Consider the following 22,187-nt stretch of genomic DNA (forward strand, 5'->3'; position numbering starts at 1 on the left):
ACCATCTGCATCCATTATGAATGGATCCGGTTGTATTATCTTTAACATACCCAAGACAGATCCGTCATGAACTCCATTGAAAGTCAATGAAGAACGGATCCGTTTTCTATTGTGGCAGAAAAAACGGATCCGTCCCCATTGACTTGCATTGGGGGCCGTGCCGGATCCGTCTTGCTCCGCATCCCAGGATGGAAAGCAAACTACAACATGTTGCGGTTTGCTCTCCGGTATGGGAACGCAACTAAATGAAACGGAATGCATTTTGGAGCATTCCGTTCTGTTCATTTCAGTTTTGTTCCCATTGACAATGAATGGGGACAAAACTGAAGCGTTTTTTTCCGGTATTGAGCCCCTATGACGGATCTCAATACCGTAAAATTAAAACGCTAGTGTGAAAGTAGCCTTAGGCAATTGTTCGAGTAGAAACACTTTAAATGTCTGTTAGAATTTTGGAATAAATGGAAAATTGAAAGGACATAAGAATATATTGGTTTTAATGTAAATAATTACATTATTTTCTTTTTTTGGAACTGGTTATTTATCTCATTTTATAAATGTGAAGTACATATTTTACTCAGAAAAGAAAAAATAAGAAAAGAAAAAAATAATTGTACAATAAATGTTTCATATAAACATAAATCTATGTTCTAAATGTAAGTCACAGGAAGTGGTATTTTACAGATTACAGACTTCACGGATCCTGTAAAGAAGCACACCAATTTTTTTATTTTATTTTACAGATATTACTAACTCACCACCAATATTCTAGCAGTGTAATTTTTTACACCTTAACATAGATACATTTTGAACCTTTTAATAAGGGGAACCTGGTCATGTGATCTCAAGTCTGACACCTTGCTCTAAGGCTATTTTCACACTGCCGTTTCTGGGTCCGCCCAAAACGGATCAGTTCAGCCCCAATGCATTCTGAATGGATAAGGATCCGTTCAGAATGCATCAGTTTGGCTCCGTTCCGCCTCCATTCCGCTCGGGAAGCAGCAAGCAGCGTTTTGGTGTCCGCCTGACGATGCGGGGCCAAACGGATCCGTCTGGTATCTGCACAGAGTGCACCGATATTGCAAATGCTTGTATCCGTTCAGAACGGATCAGTTTGCATTATTCTTTTAAAAAAAAGTCTAAGTCAAAACGGATCCGTCCTGACTTACATTGAAAGTCAATGGGGGACGGATCAATTTTCAATTGCACCATATTGTGTCATTGAAAACGGATCCGTCCCCATTGACTTACATTATGTGCCAGGACGGATCCGTTTTCAATGACACAATATGGTGCAATTGAAAATCCGTTTTGACTTAGACTTTTTTTAAAAGAATAATGCAAACTGATCCGTTCTGAACGGATACAAGCATTTGCAATATCGGTGCACTCTGTGCAGATACCAGACGGATCCGCACCTAACGCAGCCTAATGTGTAAACAGGAACTCAGTCTCTTCCCTGTGGCTGACTTCCTGTAAACTAGCAGATGACATCATCACCAATCATACCCCTCCTGGCAGTTCTCAGGCCCCTCCCCATAATCCATGTTCCTCTGTATATCCCTGTATTCTGTTTTATATATAATGTTTCCCCTAACTAAAGGACCAGGAGTGAGATATGTAGTAGGTAAGTGTACATCTTGATTAGCCGCAGTTATATAAACCTACTGACTCACACTGTCTGTATTATGTGTGTGTGCTGACTTACAGTGTAGTTCTATGGCATGTAGCTTCACACTGGTCTCCTGCATGTAGGAGCTGACAGGAGATAGATGACAGGGCAGAGAGGGAAGACAGGCTGAAGCTGCATCACATAGGAGAATATGGAGACCCTGCAGTGTGAGGGGACAGCAGCTCTGTGTCACTAATCTATCATGGCTGCCCTCAGAAGACACAAATCCGTGCAGTGTGGTCAGACACAGGTCCAATCTGTCTCTGCAAAGCCAGGCATGATGGCAAATATAGGATTCTTTAGGAAAACCATATCTGAGGGGAGAAGAAATCAAGATGGCTGCCAATCCACAAATCACACATCAAATAAAATAGGTATACACAAGTCAAACACAAGAGACTCTTTCTTATTCTTTAATAATGGCCTATTCTGTACTATATGGACAAAAAAATTAAATCCCTCAGTTAACATTTTTATAATATAGGAAACTGGATAATAGTAAGAAGTTAAAGCAGTGGTGTGTAGTACTGATGCTCGACTTGTTCTTGTTCGAAAGGAAAGGCAAGAACCTCCGGTGCTTCTGTAACTGGTACTGGATCAGACTCTGCTACCTCTTCTTTATCTGCAAATAAAAAGTAGGTAGTAATACATGGGACTAGTAAAGCTTAAGACATGTGCATGATGAATCTTGTAATATCACATATAGATCTAGAAGACTCCTATTTAAGTATTAATTCATCATTACAATATTCCTGAACTTCTTGGTGACCACTGTATATTGTGTTCATTTATTTCCCGTTACTTATATACCGTATATGTCGGCGTATAAGACGACTGGGCGTATAAGACGACCCCCAACTTTTCCATTTAAAATATAGGGTTCGGGCTATACTCGCCGTATAAGACTACCCCTGAATGCCCAGCCCTCCCTGTCTTCAAGACGATCTTCTCCAGTCCAGGGAACTGACTGGGATCTGTGGATGGCACTGTTATGGGGAGGGGGATCAGTGGATGACACTGCTATGGGGGGGATCTATGGATGACATTATATAGCATCTTATGCTATATGTGTCATCCACAGATCCACCCCATGACAGTGCCATCCACAGATCCCCCCTAAACAGTGCCATCCACAGATCCCCCCCTAAACAGTGCCATCCACAGATCTCCCTACCCATAACAGTGTCATCCACAGATCACCCCCATGACAGTGCCATCCACAGATCTCCCTCCCCATAACAGTGCCATCCACAGATCCCCCCATGACAGTGCCATCCACAGATCCCCCTCCCCATAACAGTGTCATCCACAGATCCCCCCATGACAGTGCCATCCACAGATCCCCCTCCCCATAACAGTGCCATCCACAGACCCCCCTCCAAATAGTGCCATCCACAGATCCCCCCCTAAACACTGCCATCCACAGATCTCCCTCCCATGACAGTGCCATCCACAGATCCCCCTCCCCAACGCCCAGAGGAGTATACATTTATTAACTGTAATCTGTAAACTTTAACTTTAAATGAGCGCTCATGTCTTTACTATTGTACCTTACTCTCAGCTCTGGTAATAGGCAGTGCGGGCGGCGCTCACTCACTGACGTCACGCGCCTGCGCCGCCTAGTGGAAAAAGCAGGCACGTAACGTCAGACGTCAGTGAGTGAACGCCGCCCGCACTGCCTGTTAGCAGAGCTGAGAGTAAGGTACAATAGTAAAGACATGAGCGCTCATTTAAAGTTAAAGTTACAGATTACAGTTAATAAATGTAGTGAGCGGTGGGGCCCTGTATATTCTAACACCCAGGCAAGCGTCCCCGTCACCATGGGAACGCCTGGGGGTTAGAATATACCATCGGATCTGAGTATACCCGGCGTATAAGACGACCCCCGAAAATAATTTTTAGTGTTAGAAATTTTTTGTGTTAGAAAGTCGTCTTATACGCCGGCATATACGGTAATGCTAACTTGTCATATAGTCATCACACATTGTCCCTAATAGTGCACACAATCCAGTATTCCTGTCTTAAAGGGGTTGTGTCATCTTGCTGTTACTAAAGTGAGTTCAGACACAGTCACGACCACCAGCCGGCCGGGAAACTGCAGAGTGCTCCGATGCTCCATGTTTCAGTACCATTGCGGAGCACAAGAACTACGGAAACAGTGTAGCACAACAAGATGTGCAGATTCCTCAACTCAGAAACAGCATAGCTTGTTGTGCTACACCGCAATGGGAGCTACTGAAACGGCAGGAGCCGGAGCACTCATTCTTGTTAGAGAAAGGTGTTTATCCACCAAAGTATTACCTTCTAGCAAAGGGGAAGCCTCTTGTGGTAAGTGTCCATCAGCATCTTCATGTATTAGAAGAGTCACATCAGCAGTCTCTCCTTCAGTCGCAGTTGGCAAATCTTCATGATGCAGCAGAGTTTCTTGTTCTGGCTCAAAATGCTCTTGTGGTACATCAGATAATAACTCAATTTTTTTTTCACCCTCAGTTTCATGGTGTTGCTCTTCTTGTTGTGGAGCATGTTGGACTTCATCCGACTCATGTTCTGGTTCAGGTTCTGGCTCAGGTTCCTTGACTTGCTTTCTTCTCCCATGTCCAGTTCCTTTGGTCTTCCTTTGTCGTTTGCTGCTGCTCTGTTCCCTAAAAAAATCAAAAGTATTTCTAAAATATATATTGTTTTTAATCATTTTTGCAAAAAAATCTCAGGCTAAAATGGAAATACATAATGTCATAATAACGGCTACTTTATCTATTCTTAGAAAATGTATTACTTGGTATTAAATAATTTCTAATCATGGCTAATATGAAATGTTACCCAATATACAACACAGAGTAAATTTTGTTTATGGATTTATACAGCCTTAAAGACTTTGATACAAGATGCATAACTTCGTATTCAGTTTGCTCCTTCTAGTGGTAGCATTGTACTATAGAATGTCATCTATCCATGTGCAGAAACAAGGAGGTCATGTACTAAACTATTTTTAGTAATCAACATTTTACACAAAAATGTGCAACTTTTTCAGTTTTTATGCCATTCTCACTACTTTCTTCAAAAGTGTGCAAAGCTTAATGGAAGGGACGGAATGGATGGGCCACTGCAAACTGAAGCATTTACTATAATTTGTGCCATAGATATCACAGATGCAACTAAATTATTAAGAGGATTGTGCTGCTTAAGAAATTGGCTGCATCTTAAACCAATGGTTTGTGAAACACCATCCTTTAGTAAATAACCCTCAAAGGCCCCTTCAGGACCAGGCTGACTTCCGAAAACAATTGGCCAATTTTTCCTTGACATCTTTCAAAGGTCATATATTTTATTATTTTATTGTTGACCTATGAGTGCTTGTTTTCTGAGGTATAAGTTAAAACTGTAAAAAAAATAAAGATTTTAAGTGAAAAAAAAAAAAACTAAACACAATTCAGCCTCTGTTTTCTTACCACTGGGTGGTAAAAATGAGATGATCTTATTCTGCTGGTTGGTACTATTACAGCAATATACAAGGTTTATGGTTTTTCTTTTGTTTTACTACAACAACAAAAAAAAAAACTAAAATTGCATTGTGGTGCCATATTCTAACACGCATCATTTTTTTGCCTTTCCATTCACTGAGGAATGTGAGAGCTTATTGTTTTGAAGGGTGAGTTGTAGTTGTTATTGGTATAATTATGGAGTACATTCAACTTTTGTTGATTTTTATTCCATTTTTTCAGAGGTCAGATGATCAAAAAAACAAATTCTGGCAATGACCCTATAGTATAAAGTTCATTATACACTAAACTTCTTTACCTTTTTTTAGGGGACTTGAACATGAGATCACATGTACAGAAGTGAATGGTGAATTTACCTGCATTCTATTACATCCTGCCAGAGGCTGGATGCTATAGGAGTCTTAACATGGCTGGTATAGGGGGCCTTCACAAGGTCTCCCGCTGCCATGACAGAAGGCCAGAACTCCACAATTACGTTGCAGGAGGACATTTGGAGGATAGAGGCTGCACTCTCTCTCTTTTTAACCACTCAGATGCAGCAGTTGCTATTGACCATAGCATCTAGGGGTTAAATGGCTAGGATTACTGATAGTTATATATTTACAATCTCAATGTACAGCTTCAAGAATTCCATCCTGATTTGCAGTAACCAAAACAAAGTCTGTATTTCCACAAGCTTTCTTATGCATGAATATACTGAGATACAGAATCATGGCCATTGACTGTAGCTATAATCCTTAAAATCCATGCCTGTGGACTGAATGCAACATATACTATATTATGCATTTAGAGCACATTTAATAGTACATATAAACATCATAAAAGAGTGTCCCAATACTCTAACAATGAGTGCAGATCCAGCTGATCCATGTATTGCATGGTTGGCCAGATATCTGTTCATTCATGTACAGCCAGATGGAGCGATCAACTGGTTCTCTGAAGCTAGGCTTCTCATCGATGTGCCTGCATTCATGTAAAAAGGGTCTATCTAGATAAGACTACCCACTTGATATCTTCACCACTATGAAAAATAGCAGCTTCAATATTAATTTAAAGGGACACTGACAGGCCCTATAAACATATTTAGTTATTCCTATGCAGTCATAGATCTATTAAAGTGTATTCCAATGATATAAGAGTACCCCCTGTCCGCATTGTAAAGCATGTAAAAACAACTTTATATTCATCTGTCAATCACATTCCTCTTTGCCCATGGGGCTTTTTTTCTCCTACCTTTGTGCCCAGCCGCGCCCCAACTGTCGATTCCTACCGCCGCCCAGCTCATTATTATTCACTGCGCTGGGCGGCTCTTACATTCCCCGATCCTGTCAGATCCCGCGCATGCCCGATAGAGACTTATGGGCATCGGCCTCAATCGGACCATCTGCGCATACCTGTAGCACCCTCCCAAGCCTGAAATTGAATGCGCCTGCGTCCCGTTTTCTTCTATGCAGCTGCTCTGTCTCCTGCTGCGCCTGCGCCGGATCTCTCCTCCAAGGCACTCGTATCCAGCGCTTCAGAGTGCTGATGTCATCCGAAATTCTGATAGTTAATGCGCCGGCCAAGAAACTCTTCTCTCCACCCTCATTGCGCGGGATCTGAAAGGATCGGGGAATGTAAGAGCCGCCCAGCGCAGTGAATAATAATGAGCTGGGCGGCGGTAGGAATCGACAGTTGGGGCGCGGCTGGGCACAAAGGTCGGAGAAAAAACGCCCCATGGGCACAAAGGAATGTGATTGACAGATGAATATAAAGTTGTTTTTACATGCTTTACAATGCGGACAGGGGGTACTCTTATATCATTGGAATACACTTTAATAGATCTATGACTGCATAGGAATAACTAAATATGTTTATAGGGCCTGTCAGTGTCCCTTTAAAGCATCAAGTATTAAGAATTTCCCCTGAAAATTTACCCAAAAACCCACTGGTAAGTGTGTTTTTCTTGAGCCTCTTCTTTCTTCCTTTTCAACATTTCTCGATCTCTTAAACGTCTTGTTATGGGCACTGAAAAAAGTAGAAAGAATATTTGATTTTATGTACCAGTAACATAATTTTGCTGAATGTAGCCCTAGTGCTTTTATCACTATGACAGTTTGTGAGATGAAATTGCTTTGCACTAGAGCAGGGTTTCTCAACTCCGGTCCTCGGGACCCACCTACCAGTCATGTTTTCAGGATTTCCTTAGTATTGAGCAGGTGATATAATTAGTCTCCATGCCTCAGGACTTACCACAGGTATTCATTCTGTGGGATATTCTCAAATCCTGACCGGTAGGTGGGTCCCGAGGATCGGACTTGAGAAACCCTGCACTAGAGGGAGAGAGGCAGAACGCCGGACCACTATAGCATAGGTCACAACTGCATCATTTGTTATGAACTTCAGGTATTAAAATGATTGTCCGGCTCTCCTTTTCAGCTGCAGATCCGTTGATTCCCAGGCTCCTCTTCTGTCATCCAAGATAGCTGCACCACTTCTGAGACTACCTGATTATTTGGTAGTCCAATGCAGTTCCTGCTTGTCCAGCTCTGCTCTTGGATTGGTCAACACTGTTCACGTGAGCAATACTGGTCAATCTGAGGGCAGCGGGAAATAGCTTTCACTACAAGATGCACGGTAGGTATCAGGTAGTCTGAGAAGTGGTGCAGCCATCTTCAATGGCAGAAGAGGAGCTTGAAAATAGGCAGATCTTTAGCAGCAAATATGAAAAGGAAGGCACCAGGTAAATGCTCTTTTCATTCCTGCCTGAATGTGAATTTAGTTTCAACCGGAGGGTTACATTAAGATATGTGATCGTCAACATCAACTGGTTGGAACTATAGTTGACTTGGGAGGTGCTTATATCATGAGCTGTCCATTGACATGTACTTTTTGTACTTGTTCATTCCAAGTTAGGCTACTTTCACACTCGCCTTTGATGCGGATCCGTCATGGATCTGCACAGACGGATCCGCACCGATAATACAACCGCATGCATCCGTTCAGACCGGATCAGTTTGTATTATCTTTAACATTGCCAAAACGTCTTGAACATTATTGAAAGTCAGTGGGGGACGGATCCGTTTTCTATTGTGCCATATTGCGTCAGTGAATACAGATCCGTCCCCATTGACTTACATTGTAAGTCAGGACGGATCCGTTTGCCTCCGCATCGTCAGGCGGACACCAAAACGCTGAAAACAGCGTTTTGGTGTCCGCCTCCAGAGCGGAATGGAGGCGGAACGGAGCCAAACTGATGCATTCTGGGCGGATCCTTATCCATTCAGAATGCATTAAGGCAAAACTGATCCGTTTTGGGCCGCTTGTGAGAGCCCTGAACGGATCTCACAAACGGAAAGCCAAAACGCCAGTGTGAAAGTAGCCTTATTCATATATCTGTGCTATCTACTTGTGATCATTTTTGGAAACTACTGTTTTTGAGGTATTGTAAATTAGGAGTTGTAAATTGGGCTTAAAATTATAGGAGAATAACAGAGAAGTCAGTTTTTAGTCTGATCTGTAATCTGTACAATGTATGATGCATGAATGAAATGTCAATAATAATAAGAAAACTCACAATTCAAGGAGGAGTATAAAAGTGTATTCTTTGTAAAGTAATCCAGCCCATGGCCTTGCTGGAGTTATGTGTATATACACTGCCTGTCCCAAAAAAAGTCACCACCTGGATTTAACTAAGCAAATAGTTATGAGCCTCCTATTGGATAATTACTGCATGGGCGATTATCTTTTAGCTGGCAATAAGTTATTTAACCCCAACTGGTGTAATGAGTTGCTTCTCATTTCTTAAACAACCATGTCGAAATACACATCTCGTGGTCGTGGAAAAGATGTTAGGCCTCTTTCACACGGGCGTGTCCGGATTAGGTCCGGATGCGTCCCGATGCATTGCGGCAAACCCGCGCGAGTAGGAACGCAATTGCAGTCAGTTTTGACTGCGATTGCGTTCCGATGTTCAGTTTTTATCGCACGAGTGCAATGTGTTTTGCACGCGCGTGATAAAAAACCGACTGTGGTACCCAGGCTCGAACTTCTTTGCAGAAGTTCAGGTTTGGGTTAGTTGTAGTGTAGATTGTATTATTTCCCCTTATACCATGGTTATAAGGGAAATTAATAGCATTCTGAATACAGAATGCATAGTACAATAGGGCTGGAGGGGTTAAAAAAAATAAAATAAAAATTTAACTCACCTTAATCCACTTGTTCGCGCAGCCGGCATCTCTTCTGTCTTTAAAGGGATTCTGTCACCAGTTTTTTACCCCCCCATTTAAAAATATTGTTATGTTCATGGAGCTCTAGCGATTCCTAATGTGGTCTTATAACCGAAATCTGTAGGCTCATTTTGTCTAAAAAACGTTATAACTAACCTGTCATTCATCTCACAAAGGTGCCCAAGGGGATGCTCATGTCTTCCAGATGCCGCCCGCACCCGCCGCTCGTGCCCAGCTCCTCCTTTGCCGTCATCAGCGCCGCCTCAGAATCCTTTGCTACGCCTCCGGCTCTCCCTCACTCCCCCCTCCTTCTTCTCTAACATCCCGCGTGCGCACAGGCCTCTGACAGGCTGGCGCCAGTGTTCAGGTCATCGGGAGGTTGAGCGAAGTGCCGGTGCATGCGCACCTAGCTCCATGAAGCCGAACTGAGAAGTCCGCAAGTGCGCATCAGGCACAGGCCTGTGCGCACGCGCGGGATGTTAGAGAAGAAGGAGGGGGGAGTGAGGGAGAGCCGGAGGCGTAGCAAAGGATTCTGAGGTGGCGCTGATGACAGCAAAGGAGGAGCTGGGCACGAACGGCGGCGGGTGCGGGCGGCATCTGGAAGACATGAGCATCCCCTTGGGCACCTTTGTGAGATGAATGACAGGTTAGTTATAATGTTTTTTAGACAAAATGAGCCTACAGATTTCGGTTATAAGACCACATTAGGAATCGCTAGAGCTCCATGAACATAACCATATTTTTAAATGGGGGGGTAAAAAACTGGTGACAGAATCCCTTTAACTGTGAGCAATAGGACCTTTGATGACGTCACTGCGTTCATCACATGGTCCATCACATGATCCATCACCATGGTGATGGATCATGTGATGAGCGTAGTGATGTCATCAAAGGTCCTATTGCTCACAGTTAAAGACAGAAGAGTTGCCGGCTGCGCGAACAAGTGGATTAAGGTGAGTTAAATTATTTATTTATTTTTTTTAACCCCTCCAGCCCTATTTTACTATGCATTCTGTATTCAGAATGCTATTATTTTCCCTTATAACCATGTTATAAGAGGAAATTATAATGATCGGGTCCCCATCCCGATCGTCACCTAGCAACCGTGCGTGAAAATCGCACCGCATCCGCACTTGCTTGCGGATGCTAGCGATTTTCACGCAACCCCATTCATTTCTATGGGGCCTGCGTTACGTGAAAAACGCACAAAGAGGAGCATGCTGCGATTTTCACGCAACGCACAAGTGATGCGTGAACATCACCGCTCGTGTGCACAGCCCCATAGAAATGAATGGGTCAGGATTCAGTGAGGGTGCAATGCGTTCAACTCACGCATTGCATCCGTGCGGAATACTCGCCCGTGTGAAAGGGGCCTTAGTCTGTTTGAGAAGGGTCAAATCATTGGCATGCATCAAGCAGAGAAAACATCTAAGGAGATTGCAGAAACTACTAAAATTGGGTTTAGAACTGTCCAATGCATTATTAAAAACTGGAAGGATAGTGGGGACCCATCGTATTCGAGGAATAAATGTGGCGGGAAAAAAATCCTGAATGATCGTGATCGGCGATCACTTTAAGGGGTTATCCCATCATAATGATCACTGTTAAATCTGTTAATGATTTGACAGTGATAATTTTTGTAAATATATTTGATTAACCCATTCCCACCGTTTACGAGAAAATTAATCCCCACTTACCTCATTGTTGTCATTCGGTCTCCCCTGGTTACGGCCACCGCTCTTCTCCGGAATCCCGGTGGCCGCGCTTGCGCAGAAGACTTTTTCTTTTCTCCTGGCCGGGCCGCTCGCTGTCCTGAACGCGCACGCCGCCGCGCATGCGCGATGGTGACTTCTTCCTGGCCAGAATAGTACAGAGCCGCTAACGCGCACGCCGGCTCTGTACTATACTGGCCAGGAATAAGTCACCATGGCGCATGCGCGGCGGCGTGCGCGTTCAGTCCAGCGCGCGGCCCGGCCGGGAGAAGACTTCAATCAAGATGAAGCCTGCCCCCAGCCAGAATCCAGGAAGTGAACGGCGCGCAGGCAGCAGGTAAGTATGAAAATGCAAAGTGGGATAACCCCTTTAAACGTTTGGTGAAATCAAATCGAAGAAAAACAACAGCAGAACTCAGGGCTATGTTTAATAGTGAAAGTAAGAGCAGTTCCACACGCACAATGCTAAGGGAACTCAAGGGATTGGGACTGAACAGCTGTGTAGCCATAAGAAAACCACTAATAAATTAGGCAAACCAGAAAAAAGGCTTCAATTTGCTAGGGAGCCTAAAGATTGGACTCTGGAGCAATGGAAGAAGGTCATGTCGTCTGATGAGTCCAGATTTACCCTGTTCCAGAGTGATGGGCACATCAGGGTAAGAAGAGAGGCAGATGAAGTGATGCACCCATCATGCCTAGTGCCTACTGTACAAGCCTGTGGGGGCAGTGCTATGATCTGGAGTTGCTGCAGTTGGTCAGGTTTAGGTTCAGAAACAGTATGTGCTCCAAGAATGAGGTCAGCTGACTACCTGAACATACTGAGTGACCAGGTTATTCCATCAATGGATTTTTTCTTCCCTGATGGCACGGGCATATTCCAAGATGACAATTCCAGGATTCATCGTGCTCAAATTGTCAGAGTGGTTCAGGGAGCATGAGACATAATTTTCACACATGGATTGGCCCCCACAGTGTCCAGACCTTAACCCCATTGAGAATCTTTGGGATGTGCTGGAGAAGGCTTTGCGCAGCGGTCAGACTCTACCATCATCAATGCAAGATCTTGGTGAAAAATGTATGTAACGCTGGATGGAAATAAATCTTGTGACATTGCAGAAGCTTATCGAAACAATGCCACAGTGAATCTGTGCAAATCAAAGCAAAAGGCGGTCCAACAAAATATTAGAGTGTGTGACCTTATTTTTTTTGGTGGCGATTTTTTTTTTGGACAGGCAGTGTATAATCATACCATCATGGCCATGTACTTCTACAAAAGCAATCCTTACCTTTTTGTAAGGTTCACAGTTGCCAAAACATGCAAACATCCTCATTTTCAACCCCTGTAAGAAAAGGTCCACACATTAAAAAATGTAAAATAGCACAAAAATCTCCATGCCGTGGTCTTGCTTCTTGACAATGTATTATAATATTAAATATTATAAACAGTCTTTAATGGGCAATAATGTTTTTAACAACTAGGAGCCCAATCATCTCTCCATGTCAGTGCCCCACGTATGTGCAGCCGCTGATAACATTAACATTCAATTTATAAAGTAGAGTCCTCTATTTTGGTATTACATTAACCAAGTATGACTAAGCTGTTTATATGGAACATTTTGTATTTATTACGTTGTTCCAGTATTGGTCTTATTAAGCCTTTCTTTTAAAGGGAACCTGTCACCGGGATTTTGTTTATAGAGCTGAGGACATGGGTTGCTAGATGGCCGCTAGCACATCCGCAATACCCAGTCCCCATAGCTCTGTGTGCTTTTATTGTGTAAAAAAAACTATTTGATACATAAGCAAATTAACCTGAGATGAGTCCTGTCCCTGACTCATCTCACGTACAGGACTCATCTCAGGGACAGGACTCATCTCAGGGACAGGACTCATCTCAGGGACAGGACTCATCTCAGGTTAATTTGCATATGTATCAAATTGTTTTTTTTACACAATAAAAGCACACAGAGCTATGGGGACTGGGTATTGGGGATGTGCTAGCGGCCATCTAGCAACCCATGTCCTCAGCTCTATACACAAAATCCTGGTGACAGGTTCCCTTTAAATCATTGTTTGCTTTTGGTTAATGAATACTATACAGGCATTGTTTTTTAAAATAAGCTATCCATCTATAACCATCCTGCTATTTCACAGTGGACTTGTAATGCTATGAAGACCAGACTATGTATGTCCACATAATTGGCTGGGGTTTAGATGAAAAAAATGATGAAAGAAGACCAGCAAGAATGAGATTTTAAATTTTGTTGTTATTTTACATTTTTTAGACAAAATTTTCTACTGGATTTGAAAATGAGGAGGCAAAATTATCATTAAAGGATATATGAAATACGAAAAAGATTTAGTACTATATTAAACATCCAAATGTGTGTATATCATTAAACAAGCATATTCATAAAACACTCTTGTAATAGTAATAAAGACTTCAGACATTTTTTTTATTAGGCATAGTGGTGTATCTGATATAGAGTAGAGGCATTGCTGTTTGGTACAGTATAACGGAAACCTGTGCCAGAAACCTTCTTCCCTCACATACAAAAAATGGAACTTGAGTAAAAGGGTATTTAAAGGGATGTTCTGGGAGTTCAATATTGATGACCTATCCTCAGGATAGGCCATCAATATCTGATCAGTAGGGGTCCGACTCCCTCCTGTTTGAAGCACCGCAGCCTCATCCTAGGCCAATCACATTCACTGGTCACATAGCCTATTTGCGGCTCAACCCATTCAAGTGAATGGGCCTGTGGTGCAATACTCAGTATGGCCACTATACAATGTAAAGTGCTGTGCTTGGTTGCTCTAAGGAGGTTGGAGTGCCGTAGCCTCCTAAACAGCTTGCTTCCTTGCAGGATTTTAGTTTTTTAGTTTTTTTTTTTTAATATGCCGTAGATAGTGACATGGGATAATCACCATTAATTTGTTATTACAAAAATTTTTTTTTTTTTTAAATAGGTCATTTTCTGATGACACATTCCCTTTAAATGTTCAATCTAAATATATCTAAAAGATAGTGATGTAATGCCAGTGCTGATCGTCTAATCTAGAACTGCAGCCGGTTTAAAGGCTTTGCCTATGTGGACTTGACACATAGAGATCAATGATAAGAGAATAGATGATGACTTTTGCTTTCAGCACCGTGTGGGGTATCTAGCAGCTATTTTTACTTTGTTGGTGTGTCAGTCTCTGCACATTGTGCACTAGCACATTTTTTAGGCTATTAAAAAGGGTTGTCTGCTTCAGACTATTTCTTTTTGTTATATGGGTTTCCCTAAAATAAGCTGATCATGTGGATCATGTGGAGTCAAAGGAATTAAACATTGCATAATGTCCATTGAGATCAAACGGCTACAATGGGTTGGGTCCTCTTGAGAGAGAGAGAGAGATGTAGCTACACTCTGCTCTGGCTAAAGCTAGGTCTACGCGACGACAGATAGGGCACAACTACACTGCAACATTTGTCGCGCAACATTTTGTTGCACCAATATCGCGCGACAATTTTTATAATGGCAGTCCATGGTGTCGCACTGCAACATGCGACATGCTGCGACTGCGACTCGACAGTCGCAGAAAAATCCATCTCGAATGGATTTTCTGCGACTGTTGCGTCGCAGTCGCAGCATGTCGCATGTTGCAGTGCGACACCATAGACTGCCATTATAAAAATTGTCGCGCAACAAATAGACCTAGCCTAATTAATGCAAGGCCTGAATGGGAAGGGGGGTGCTCTAAAAGTGTAATGGTGGATTTACACCGCACAATTGGCGCGTACATGATCTGGAACAATGGTTACCATAAAAGCTCGTTCCTGATAATCTGCCCATGTAAATGTGCTGCCGTTCAACTGATGAACTAACAAAACGCTGGTTCAGTAAGTGAAATGATCTTTCATGCAGCACATTAAGGGTATGGCCACACAGCCAGATTTCTGCATGCAGTTTAGGAAGTCAAAACCTGGACTGAATAAAAAGTAGAGAAGTCGTATCTGTCCTGTATACGTAATCTCCTATTACGATCCACCCCTTATATTGGCTACCGAAACTGCAGGCAGAAGCCTGACCACATTGACGTACCCTGAGGCTCCATTCAGACATCCGTATGTGTTTTGCGGATCCACGGATGCGCGGATCCGCAAAACACGGACACTAACAATGTGCTTTCCGCATTTTGCGGATCCGCACATTGCCAGAACTATATAGAAAATGCCTTTAGAATAGGACATGTTCTATATTTTTGCGGAACGGAAGTGCGGACCCAGGAGTGCAGATCCGCAATTCCGGATCCAAGCGGGACACAGTCTGTCCCCATAGAAATGAATGGGTCCGCAATTCCGTTCTGCAAAATGCGGAACAGAATTGCGGACGTGTGAAGGGGGCCTAAATCATCGTTTCTGGTAGAATGTGCTGTGTGAACAGCAATGTGCTGCACAGAATCTGTACGAGTAGTAGCCAAAGCTCGTCCCCGTAAAGTGGAGGAGATTGCTGCAAATAAACGCAGCTCTTTACCTCCACCGATGAGCAGGCAGTTATTTGGAAGGAACGGTTCCTTCCCGATAACTGCGTGCTCTATCAGCGCGTGTAAATGACCCTTAATAAAAAATAATAATTCAAAGACAGATAGCCATTTAATTATGCCTGGCAACAGGAGTAAGAAACAACTGCACATTCATCACGTATTGAAGAATGTGCACTGTGCATGGTAACATACAGTAGTTTTGGGGTCATCGTTATCAAAGTACACCCACAAATTATACACTTTACTGCATTGTTGTTGCACGTATCCTTATAGATAAAGCCTCCACCGACTACTAGTTAAAAACGTGAGTTTGTTCAGTCACACGCCCATTCTATCTCCTAGAACACCTTTTGCTGTGCACTGAAATTTCCATGTACATTGAGAAATGTAAACCATACAGAATCTTATCTGCAGGGTCGATTCGTGCTGCTGGCATCCACTGGTGTCCATGTCCCTTATCTTCTTAGATACTGTATACAGGCTAGCGGCAAACAAATCCACACTTTGTTGTCATGGATCTTGTGTTGGAGTGCACTGCCAATGATATAGATATAACCGGACTGTATGTATATCGTTTCAATAAATGTGTTAAGGTGGATTTAGACGGGGCAATAAAAGGGCGATAACTTAGGTGAATCACCTGGTAATCACCAGATGAACAAGCATTTTGCTCGTTCATCTGGTGACCGGCGGCACCTTTACACAGGCACATTGGCGTTTACAGAAACATCACCAGATGGACAAGCAAAACGCTCATTCATGGGGTGATCCTGTCGTTCATGCAGGCACCTAAATAATCGTTTCTGGGCAGCAGATAGTGCTGCCTAAACACTGATCTGCTGCCCAGAAACAATGCATTGTATGAGGAGGAACGATCTCAATAGCCATCCCTCGTCCTCATACAGTGGAGGTGATCGCTGCATGGAAATGCAGTTCTTCACCTCCACTGATGAGCAGCCGACTGTCGGAAAGGAACGCTTCCTTCCTGACAATTGGCTACTCCTAGGAGCATGTAAATGCAGCCTTAGGAAGCCACAGCTATAACAATGAGCTGAAAAGAACACAAGCACAAATAAAGAGTGTATGACTGGTTTCAGTTTTTTATAGTTCAATTGGGTATAAGGCACAAATATACATGTGCAGCAACGGACATAAACAATGATTATCACATGAAAAGCCATAAAGTCACATTGTTGCAGCTATTTCCCAGTGTAACAACCAGCATTTCATTAGTAAGAGAAATTCTGGAAAGCTGGCCATATTGGTGGTATGATCGAGGTTATGTTTGTAATAGCACCACCTACTGGTAGAGTTTGTATGCACTGTCATAGATCAACTGTATTTGCTACAGCTTGAACATCATAAGTTGACACTAGACTCAACATACAATGCCTCAGATTCAGATTCAACCAATTATCCTGGCCATTTCTCTGGTAAAACATCTGTACTGGCTGTGTAGCGGTTACTCTTTACAGTATAGTACAGTACTACATGTCCTGTACTGCCCTCTGTCTCTCCCAGGATGAACTGCTCCTTTAAATGTCAGGTGAGGATGACTCAATTTTATTATACTGGTGCCCTGTGTGCTCTACAGGCTCCTGAAGAAGCTCCTATTCTCATCATAGAAAGTGATTTACAGCTTCCATTTGGGGGGTATTATCTCTCCCTGGGGAGAGGGCCTTAAATCGGTGTGAGTAGACTTATAGGCTATACATGCTCCTCTGGAATTCTGGGAAGAAAGGGATGCAAATGAGCTCTTAACAAGCTCTGCCTCTAATTCCTCTAAATGTAAGGCAGCTATCCTATCAATGTTCAACCCTTTAATTAGGCCTTGAGACATGACGTGAAAAATAAATAAGCCAGCACCTCATCTGCAGACAGAGGAGCATGCATGGCCTATAAGCCTCCTCACGCTGATTAAGGCGCTCTCCCTAAGGAGAGATAGTACCCCCCAAATAATGACGTGGGCCTCTCACCCAGTTAAGCCGGTACTCTCTTCTCTACACTGATGAGGGGCAATCACCCTGAAACAGCTGTCTGCAGATGAGGTGCTGGCTTATTTATTATCCAAGTCATGTCTCAAGGCTTATTTAAAGGGTTGAACATTGACTTATAGGATAGATGCTTACATCTGGTGGCATTAGAGGCAGAGCTTACTAAGAGCTCATTTGCATTCTTTTCTTTACAGCTTTACAGCAACTATTCCTGACTCTTCTATGTAAGCATTTGCTTTATCTGTCTTATCTGCTTATTTATTCTTAAATCTTAAATCATTTTCTCTTGTCTTGTGATGACATTTTGAGGCTTTGAAACCAATTACTGGTTTTCCAAAGAGTTATGTGCTATTGTAACTTGGGAGATTAATGGATAATAATTTGAATGAGATGATAATTTTTTGCATCACCATATAGACCCATAAATTTTTAATATTTTCGTCTAGAGAGCTACGTGAGTGTTTGTTTTTTGCTTGGAGAACTGTCATTTTTATTGCTACTATTGGCATTCACCACGCATGAAAAACATGTTTATATTTTAATAGTTTGGGCATTTTTGGACATGATGATACCTATTATGTTTTTTTTATTTTTTATTTTTATGTGTAAAATTGGAAAAGGGGGTGATTTGAATTTTTTCATATTTTTGTGTGTTCTCTTAATTTTTTTAAACACACTTTTTTCTGTTCTCTTTTCACTGTAATTGTTGGTGCCTTTAGGGCACTTAAATATGTGAGTTTCTGATCGCTTATCCCATAGACTGCAATAGAATACTATTGCTGTCTATAGGTTTTCTACAAGCTGCGTGTCAGGCCTTGCTGCAGGCACAGCTATACAGTCAGCTCTCTATGACAGGCCTGGGAGCCTTCATGAGGCCCCATGTTATAAACAGGATAACTGCAGTTTCGTAGCAGAGACTCCCATCGAGGGCAGAGGGAGCCCCATTTCTATGTCTAACCATTCAGGTGCTGAAGTCACTATTGACTGCTGCACATGAGAGGTTAAGTGACCAGGATCAGAGTTATATCCAATCCATGTCCCAACAGACCCCCCCCCCTTTCCGGTATGGAACAGGATCAACTGATGACCCTGCTCAATATATTTCTCGAGCCCTCCTGATGTACTGTTATGCCATGGGTTGTGTAAGGGTTAGACACTCTAATATCACTTATGGTAAATGATATACTACTATTTTAAAATGTCCTGCATATCTAATATACCATTACAAATTAGATACATGGTATGATATAAACCCAGAATGCATATATATGCATTTCACTTACACTAATGGTACAACAAATAAGTGTTTCTTACTAATTTATTGCCAAATGCATATTTATTAATATGTGTTTGAGTTTCTATTTGAAATCTGCGCCCCTTTGTTTCCAGTGTGAATCCGTATTGCAGTTCCTATGGATTTTTTCTGCGTGGACTTGAAAACCACATGTCACTTCTTGATGCAGTTTCCATGCATAAACTGCCGCAGGTTCACCATACATGGATCTGTCCCATTAAATGGGGCTAATACAAATGCAGACCCTGAGCAGTTGTAGATGCAAATCTGCATCAAGCTTGCCACGGATTCCACAGTAAATAAATCAGATTTTTCAACCTGTATTTCAGTCCTGTGCACATTCCCAAAAGGTGGTGTCACACACAGTTGTTTGTGGCAGTTTTCAATGCAGTTTTTTGAGCCAAAGCCTAAAGTTGATCTGGCAGGAGGGAGAAGTCTAAGCCCTTCCTTTAGAGTTCTCATTCTTGTTTAACCTCTGTTGGCTCAAAAACCTGCATTCACAAACGACCACAATAAGCTGTGTGTGACACCATCCTTGGTGTCTTCTGAAATAACACATACCCATACAAACACATAAGCCACATGCATGGCATATATTCTGCACCATATCTTACCTGGACTCTGTTGCTTTTGTTCATGATGCCCATTTTCTGGGGCAGAAGTTCCAGAAAGCTCAGAATAATGATGGTCCCTTTCAAAGTCCCCCATTGCTATTGAGGCTGCTGCTCTAGGCGAGTTCCTTATTGCTTTGCACAGTTACTTCAAAATAAGATTGCATTTTGAAAAAAAGGAGTGTCAATTGCAAACTTTCCTTCCCGCCCAAAGTGTCTTATCAGTCCTGGCCATTACAGAAGGTCAATAATGATTCCTTATCACAGGCTGAATAGGTGTGTGTCTGGCTGGTTGGGTTATTGGCCCATAGTTCAACATGCTGGTTAAATATGATGGAAATTATCTTTACAAATGTGATATATGAGGGTTTTTGAGTAGTTTTAAAAAGTACTGTCAAAGGTTTACATTAACGATTACTAAACTCTAAACATACTCATTATCTGAGTGTAAGATTTTAGTGTCATATATCAGTTATATTTTTAAATAGCATTGGGCAGCTTTAAAGGAAGGCAGTGCAACCAGTGTCATTGGAAGAGGCACTCACTTAACTGACACTCGGCATCGAATAAAAATTAAATTATAGATATAACCATTGTTGCTGTGTCACCAGGTAAGTCGAGGTAGAGGTGGATGATGGAGGCCCAAGTCTCCATATACTTTCTACACCAATACTTACCTGATGATACAACACTAACTATAAGAAATGAGAGCTCAGCTCATAAATACTCAGTTAGGGCCTTATCAGACTGCTAGATATTCGGGAAGGACAAAAGCCAATATATGATAAACACAGCCTATTACACAGGCTGATGCAAAGTGAATGTATGAGGAATGATTGCTACCACATTCAACATATGTCAGCATATCCCTGATTACACAGGGTGATGTGCTGCCCGATATTCGTGCATCTTTCATCCTGATGAGTGTGGGTGGCACTATTATAGAGGCCAGTTATGAGGAACAAGCACTCTTATGAATGCTTGTTCCCGATAATTGGCTCGAAAATCTCTTGGTCTACTTAGAGCCTTAGGCTACTTTCACACTAGCGTTTTTGCTGGACTCGGCAGGGTCCAGCAAAAACGCTTCCGTTACTGATGGTTGTCAAAACGGATCAATTTTGAACACCATTGAAAGTCAATGGAGGACGGATCCGTTTTCTATTGTGGCAGATTGTGGCACAGAAAATGGATCCGTCCCCATTGACTTGCATTGGGGGTCATGACAGATCCGTTTTTCCCAGGGCTGAAAGCAAAATACAACATGTTGCGGTTTGCTCTCCGGTATGGGAACACAACTAAACTAAACGGAATGCATTTTGGAGCATTCCGTTCTGTTCAGTTCAGTTTTGTCCCCATTGACAATGAATGGGGACAAAACTGAAGCGTTTTTTTTCCAGTATTGAGCCCCTATGACGGAACTCAATACTCAGGAGGCAGTTAAAGGATGAAAATGAGCATGTGCGGCAAAGAAATAAGGAAAGGAAAAAAAACAGCAAGTGGCACTATACAATTACATTTTATTGATGCGATAACTCACTGGATATACAACATTTTTAATTACATGCAATTACAAAAGTATTCAGACCCTGGTGCTGGTTTGAAAACTGTACAATAATTTTCGTGGGACAACCCCTTTAAAGGGGTTACACCATCTCAGACATTTGGGGCATATTGCTAGGATATGCCCCAAATGTCTGATCCTATACTTAGAATGGAGCCGGCAAAGTCCCGCACGTCGCACTGTGCATGTGTGGCTGCCCTCAATTCATACCTATGGGCAGGGCCCCTGCCGCAGTAGAGTTGCTAGGTGAAAAGATTCGGGGCCTGGGCCCCTGATGTTTTTTCCCAGGCCCCGAATGTCCTGCCTGCCTGTTAGATATAACTGTATTGCTGTCCTCAGGATGGCAATACAATTCAATCTAATGCACTGCAAGAGCTGAAGGACCTGTGATGACCTTACAGGTCATGTGATCAATTCTAAATGCAGTAGCTGAAAAGGACCTGGGATGATGTCACCATCATGTGACCAGTGCAGGAGAGGACGGCTCAGCAGTGAAGCCTTGGGAAGAGGCCAGTGGCGACTCTAGGATCAATATATAGGGGGGGGGGGCACAGAAGATACACAGTCAAAAGTGGGGGGGCACTAATAATTTTCACCAGCTAATCATACTACTGAAAAATACTAAAGCAGCCGCTTCCCCTGTAGCTACGCCCCCGGCGCCGGGGTAATATAATTAAGGGGTATCAGGGTACATTGGGTGTAATATAACTGAGGAGGGCTATCAGACATTATAAAGGGTTAATATAGCTTACATTACCCCTGTATTATGTCCCTGATAGGATAGAACTCCTTAGTTATGTTACCCCTGTATAATGCACCCTGATAGCCCTTAGTTATATTATACACTCACCTAAAGAATTATTAGGAACACCATACTAATACGGTGTTGGACCCCCTTTTGCCTTCAGAACTGCCTTAATTCTACGTGGCATTGATTCAACAAGGTGCTGATAGCATTCTTTAGAAATGTTGGCCCATATTGATAGGATAGCATCTTGCAGTTGATGGAGATTTGAGGGATGCACATCCAGGGCACGAAGCTCCTGTTCCACCACATCCCAAAGATGCTCTATTGGGTTGAGATCTGGTGACTCTGGGGGCCATTTTAGTA

General features: G+C 42.6%; 1 protein-coding gene and 1 long non-coding RNA gene across 4 annotated transcripts in view; one reads left to right on the top strand and one right to left on the bottom strand.

Annotated features, from left to right (window-relative positions):
- Window positions 1-19,708, bottom strand: part of HEMGN (hemogen) — a 36,085-nt gene extending 16,377 nt beyond the window's left edge. The window contains exons 1-5 of one of the 3 annotated variants that reach the window (XM_040417294.1): window positions 19,519-19,650; window positions 12,373-12,426; window positions 7,083-7,173; window positions 3,971-4,311; window positions 2,114-2,291 (exon numbers count right to left, since the gene is read on the bottom strand). In XM_040417294.1, the coding sequence (XP_040273228.1) occupies window positions 2,176-2,291; window positions 3,971-4,311; window positions 7,083-7,141 (516 nt within the window). In that variant the 5' untranslated portion in view covers window positions 7,142-7,173; window positions 12,373-12,426; window positions 19,519-19,650 and the 3' untranslated portion in view covers window positions 2,114-2,175. Of the gene's footprint in view, window positions 1-2,113; window positions 2,292-3,970; window positions 4,312-7,082; window positions 7,174-12,372; window positions 12,427-19,518 lie in introns of all 3 variants that reach the window. The other 2 variants (XM_040417291.1, XM_040417292.1) reach the window with 2 other exon arrangements.
- LOC120989292 lies at window positions 1,500-20,024 on the top strand. The gene is made up of 3 exons (XR_005776248.1): window positions 1,500-2,132; window positions 19,792-19,797; window positions 20,014-20,024. It is a non-coding gene; the product is annotated as an uncharacterized LOC120989292 (long non-coding RNA).
- Window positions 20,025-22,187: the final 2,163 nt, after the last annotated feature.

Source organism: Bufo bufo, chromosome 2 (assembly GCF_905171765.1).
Source record: "Bufo bufo chromosome 2, aBufBuf1.1, whole genome shotgun sequence".
NCBI lineage: Eukaryota > Metazoa > Chordata > Amphibia > Anura > Bufonidae > Bufo > Bufo bufo.